Raw genomic sequence first — 6,000 nt, forward strand, 5'->3', positions numbered from 1 at the left:
GCCGGTGCCTCGTGTCACCTCCTTCGCCGATTAATTAACGCCGCGCAACTTGATGAATAAATCGCCGCCGCTCGGCAGGCGTTGAGGTTGCGGTAACCGTAACCGCGGCGCCGTTTATAGGTAGACCCTACAATAATTCAACCCAATCGTGGTGAGTGCTCGGTGTGGAATTGGACTCGTTAAACCTTTTTTTTTGGTTGTTTTTCACAGGTTTTGTTATTTTTCACAGATTAACGCGAGTCGCCGTGCGCGGGGGCGACGAGGCGTGTTGGGCGTCCCCCGCTCAACCCTGACACGGTGTTACGGTGACATCGGGCGATTCCCCACCGTGGAGCAATGGCAACAACTCCCCGGTGAGGCGGTAGCGCCGGCCTTCCCAGTTAAAATGGGTGGGAGGCTGCGCCGGCCCCAGTTCGTACTCGAAACACGGATCCCACTCCAACGCCAACGCCGAGCGCACCAACCCCACGCCACCCACCCGTGTCGGTGCCGGGTGGTACAACCGCCCGTTTCGGGGCGAAACCACCAAATTTTGGGGCTGGAAAGGGACGGTCAAGCGGTCGCCGGCGCCGCAGTAGGAGAGGAGCCGCTCGGTGCCGGTGTCGGCGCCGGTACCGGGGAGGATTTCGGTGAAGACCACGGGCCGGTCGTCGCAGCGCAGGAAGTTGCGCTCGCGCCCGCACAGCGACACGAAGGGGAATTGGGTTTCGTAGCGGCCGCTGCGGTTGGGCTGCAGTTGCTTGAAGAAGAAGGCGAGGAACCGGACGTCTGTAATTAACCGCCCGGAGGTTAATTAATTAATGAATTAGCGGTTGGGGAAGGCGGGGGGATTGGGGTTGGGTTCGTTAGCGGCGGTGGGGAAGAGCGATGGGGCGGTTCGGGGGGGAAAACAAGCGCGCGTAAGAGTTATGGATGGCAGGAGGTGCTTAATTAATAAGGTAATTAATACACAAATGGTGCCCAATGGTTAATTTGTCACCGGCAAAGGTGGTAGAGCGGGGGCGCCCCCCTCCCAGTAGGGATTGGAGCCCAATTAAGGGTCTGAGCGCAATTAAGGACTGGATCCTAATTAAGGATTGGACCCCAATTACAGATTTGAGCCCAATTAAAGATTTGATCCCAATCAAGGATCGGATCACAATTAAGGATCGGATCCCAATTAATTAAGGATTGGATCCTAATTATTTAACGATTGGATCCTAATTAAGAATTGCAGCCCAGTTATTTAAGGATCAGAACCGAATTGAGGATTGGATCCAAATTAATTAAGGACCAGATCCCAATGAGGGACTGGATCCTAATTAAGGATCAGAGCCTAACTAAGGACTAGAGCCCAGTTAAGGCCTAGAGCTCAATTAAAGATTGGATTCTAATTAATGGTCAGAGCCCAATTAATTAAGGATGGGAGCCTAATTAAGGATCAGAGAAAAATTAAGCACCAGATCCAAATTAATTAAGGATCAGATCCCAGTTAATTAAGGATTGAAGCCAAATTAAAGATTGGATCCTAAGTAAGGATCAGAGCCCAATTAATTAAGGATTGGACCCCAATTAATTGAGGATTGGATCCCAATTAAGGACTGGAGTTCAATTAAAGTTTGGATCCTAATTAAGGATCAGAGCCCAATTAATTAAGGATTGGAGCCCAATTAAGGATTGGAGCCCAGTTAAGGCTTGGATCCAAATTAATTAAGGATCTGATCTCAATTAAGGCTTGGAGCCCAGTTGAGGCTTGGATCCAAATTAATTAAGGATCTGATCCTAATTAAGGATCTCATCCCAATTAAGGATTGGAGCCCAGTTAAGGCTTGGATCCAAATTAATTAAGGATCTGATCCCAATTAAGGCTTGGATCCAAATTAATTAAGGATCTGATCCAAATTAAGGATCTGATCCCAATTAAGGATTGGAGGCAATTAAGGCTTGGATCCAAATTAATTAAGGATCTGATCCCAATTAAGGATTGGAGCCCAGTTAAGGCTTGGATCCAAATTAATTAAGGATCTGATCCCAATTAAGGCTTGGAGCCCAATTAAGGCTTGGATTCAAATTAATTAAGGATCTGATCCAAATTAAGGATCTGATCCCAATTAAGGATTGGAGGCAATTAAGGCTTGGATCCAAATTAATTAAGGATCTGATCCCAATTAAGGATTGGAGCCCAATTAAGGCTTGGATCCAAATTAATTAAGGATCAGATCCCAATTAATTAAGGATCAGATCCTAACGAAGGCTGATGGTGGGGGGAGCGTGTTGGTGAGTGAGGGGGGTTGGGCAGATCTGGGGGGATTTGGGGCTTTGGGGTGGGAATTTTGGGGGGAATTTGGGGAATTTTGGGACAGAGTTGGGGGAATTTGGGGGGAATTTTGGGGGTTTGGGGAGTTTTTTGGGGGGGTTTGGGGCCGTTTGTGGTGCCGGTACCTTTGAAGCAGGTGATGAAGTTCTTGACTTTGGTGTCGTCCAGGAAAAGCTGCGGAAAAGCCAGAAAACGCCTCAACCCCCCCGAAGCTGCTGGTGGATCCTGGGGGGGGGGCTGGGATCTGTTCAGGATCCATCTGGGATCCAGCCAAGGTCTTGGGGTATCCGACCGGGATCCACCTGGGATCTGTCTGGGTTCTACTTGGGATCTGTCCTGGGTCTACCAGGGATCTATTTGGGATCTATCTGGGATCCGAGCTCCACCTGGGATCTGTCCTGAGTCCATATGGGTTTGTTTGGGGGATGTGGCAGTGGGATCTGTCTCAGGATGGTTTGATCTGTCTGGGGATCCATCTTGGGCCTGGCCAGGATCTCTCTGGAATCTGCCTTGAGCTCATGTGGGATCAATTTGGGATCTGTCTGGGGTATGGCCTGGGTCAATCTGGGATCTGTCTGGGATCTGAGCTCCACATGGGATCTGTCCTGAGCCCACTTAGGGTTTTTTTGAGGGGGAATCTGCCTGGGATCCATCTGGGATCTGTTTGGGGTATGGGGTCCATCTGGGATCTTTCCTGAGCCCATGTAGGATTTGGGGGAGGGAGGGATCTGTTGGTGGGATCTGTCTCCACTTGGTTTGGGATCTGTCCAGGGCTTGTCTTGGGTCTGGCTGGGATCTGTTTGGGATCTGCCTTGGATCCATGTGCGTTCTATTTGGGATCTGTCCAGGATCTGACCCGTGTCCACCTGGGGTCTGTTTGGGATCTGCCTGGGGTTCATTTTGGGGCTGCCCAGGATCTGTCCCGAGTCCATATGTTGTCTTTTGGGGATCTGTCCAGGATCCATCTGGCGTCTCTCTGGGATCCACCCAAGATCTGTTCTGAGGCACATCTATTTATTTATGTTTAAAATTGGTGGGATCTGTCTCAACTCAGTTTGGGATCCATCTGGGATCTGGCCAGGATCTGTCTGGGATATTTCTTGCATCCTGTTGGGATCTGTTGAGGGTCTGTCCTGAGCCCATCAAAGGTTTTTTTTTTAGGGGATCTGTCCTGGGTCCATGTGGGTTCTATTTGGGATCCATCCTGGATCCATCTGGGGTTTGTTCTGGGTGTCTCTGGGATCTGTCCTGAGTCCATCTGGGATATCTGGGGATCTGTCCTGGGTGTATCTGGGATCTGCCCTCAATCCATGGGGATGTGACTGGGATTCAGCCATGATCTGTCCTGGGTCCACCTGGGACCTTCTGGGGATCTGCCCTGGATCCATGGGGGATCATTTTGGGATCTGTCTGAGGTTTGGTTTTGGGCTGCTCAGGATCTGTCCTGAGTCCATCTGGGATCTTCTGGGGATCACCCTGGCTCCAGGTGGGTTCATTTTGGGATCTGCCTGGGGTTTAGTTTGGGTCTCTCTGGGATCTGTCCCGAGTCCATCTGGTGCCTTTAGGGGATCTGTCCAGGATCCATCTGGGGTCTCTCTGGGATCCACCCAGGGTCCACCCATCTGTTCTGAGGCCCACCTAGTTATTTATTCATTTACATTTAAAATTGGTGGGATCTGTCTCAACTCGGCTTGGGATCCATTTGGGATCTGGCCAGGATCTGTCTGGGATATTTCTTGCATCCCATTGGGATCTGTTTGGGGTCTGTCCTGAGCCCATAAAGGGATTTTTTAGGGGAACTGTCTTGGGACCATCTGGGATCTGTCCTGGGTCCATGTGGGTTCTATTTGGGATCTGGCTGGGGTTTGTTTGGGGTCTCTCTGGAATCTTGAGTCCATCTGGGATCTGTTGGGGATCTGCCCTGGGTGTGTCTGGGATCTGCCTCAGATCCATTTGGGATCTTTGGGGATCTGCCCCGATCCATCTGGGATCTTTTGGTATCTGCCCCGGATCCATCTGGGTTATTTTAGGATCTGCCCTGGACACACGTGGGATTTTTGTGGGATCTGCCCTGGATCCACCTGGGTTCTTTGGGGATACATGTGGGATCTTTTGGGGGATCTGCCCTGGATCCACATGGTATCCTTTGGGGATCTGTCCTGGGTGTGCCTGGGATCTGTCCTGGGTCCATGTGGGTTCTATTTGGGATCTGGCTGGGGTTTGTTTGGGGTCTCTCTGGAATCTGAGTCCATCTGGGATCTGTTGGGGATCTGCCCTGGGTGTGTCTGGGATCTGCCCCAGATCCATTTGGGAGCTTTTGGGGATCTGCTCTGGATCCACGTGGGATCTTTGGGGGATCTGCTCTGGATCCATTTGGGATCTTTTGGGGATCCATGTGGGATCTTTGGGGGATCCGCCCTGGATCAATCTGGGATCTTTGGGGGATCCATGTGGGATCTTTTGGGGATCTGCCCTGGATCAATGTGGGATCCTTTGGGGCTCTGCCCTGGATCCACGTGGGATATTTTGGGATCTGCCCTGGACCCATCTGGGATCTTTTGGGATCTGCCCTGGATCCATGTGGGATTTTTTTTGGATCTGCCCTGGATCCATGTGGGATCTTTGGGGGATCTTTTGGGGATCCATCTGGGATCTTTTGGGGATCTGCCCTGGGTGTGTCTGGGATCTGCCCCAGATACATTTGGGAGCTTTTGGGGATCTGCCCTGGATCCATGTGGGATCTTTGGGGGATCTGCCCTGGATCAATGTGGGAATTTTTGGGGATCTGCCCTGGATCCACGTGGGATCTTTGGGGGAATCTGCCCTGGATCCATCTGGGATCGTTTGGGGATCCACGTGGGATCTTTTGGGGATCTGCCCTGGATCCACGTGGGAATTTTTGGGGATCTGCCCTGGATCCGCGTGGGATCTTTTGGGATCTGCCCTGGAGCCATCTGGGATATTTTGGTGACTGCCCTGGATATATCTGGGAATTTTTGAGGATCTGCCCCGAATCCATGTGGGATCTTTGGGGGATCTGCCCTGGATACATCTGGGATCTTTGAGGGATCAATCTGGGATCTTTTGGGGATCCATGTGGGATCCTTTGGGGCTCTGCCCCAGATCCATTTGGGAGCTTTTGGGGATCTCCCTGGATCCACGTGGGATCTTTTGGGATCTGCCCTGGATCCATCTGGGATATTTGGGGGATCTGCCCCGGATCCACGTGGGATCTTTTGGGATCTGCCCCGGATCCACGTGGGATCTTTTGGGATCTGCCCCGGATCCACGTGGGGTCTCCCTGGGGTTTTGGGGCTGCCCGGGATCTGTCCCGAGCCCGCCTGGGATCATTTTGGGCTCTGTCCGGGATCCCCCTCTCAGCTCCGCCCGGGATCCGCCCCGAGGCCCCTGATGCTCTTTCAGGGATCCCCCCCGGGGTCTCTTTGGGACCCGGTGCCCCCGTTTCCCCCCAGGACGCCCCGTTCCCCCCCCGTGGGGCTCCGGGCGGTCCCGGTACCTGCCCCTGGTGGTCGATGTAGTAAAAATACTCGCGGATCCGCGGCGCCGGGCTCTGGCCCTGCCGGTACCCGGGCCCGGCCGCCGCCGCCCCGGGCCGGAGCTGCAGCCGCAGCGGCGCCGGCAGCCGCATCGCCACACTGACAGCGGCAACGGCGCTGGGCCCCGCCCGGAAGTGCCGCCGCTCC

The 6,000-nt window shown here is 53.0% G+C and overlaps 1 protein-coding gene across 1 annotated transcript; it reads right to left on the minus strand.

Moving 5' to 3' along the window:
* Positions 1-53: 53 nt before the first annotated feature.
* LOC309436227 (UPF0598 protein C8orf82) lies at positions 54-6,000 on the minus strand. Its single transcript, XM_082045251.1, has 3 exons — positions 5,814-6,000; positions 2,422-2,470; positions 54-768 (listed from the first exon to the last, which is right to left on the minus strand). The coding sequence occupies exons 1-3, from the start codon at positions 5,943-5,945 to the stop codon at positions 284-286; spliced, it is 666 nt and encodes a 221-aa protein (XP_081901377.1). The 5' UTR covers positions 5,946-6,000; the 3' UTR covers positions 54-283.

The sequence above is a fragment of the Streptopelia decaocto genome (assembly GCF_964273445.1).
Source record: "Streptopelia decaocto genome assembly, chromosome: 2".
NCBI lineage: Eukaryota > Metazoa > Chordata > Aves > Columbiformes > Columbidae > Streptopelia > Streptopelia decaocto.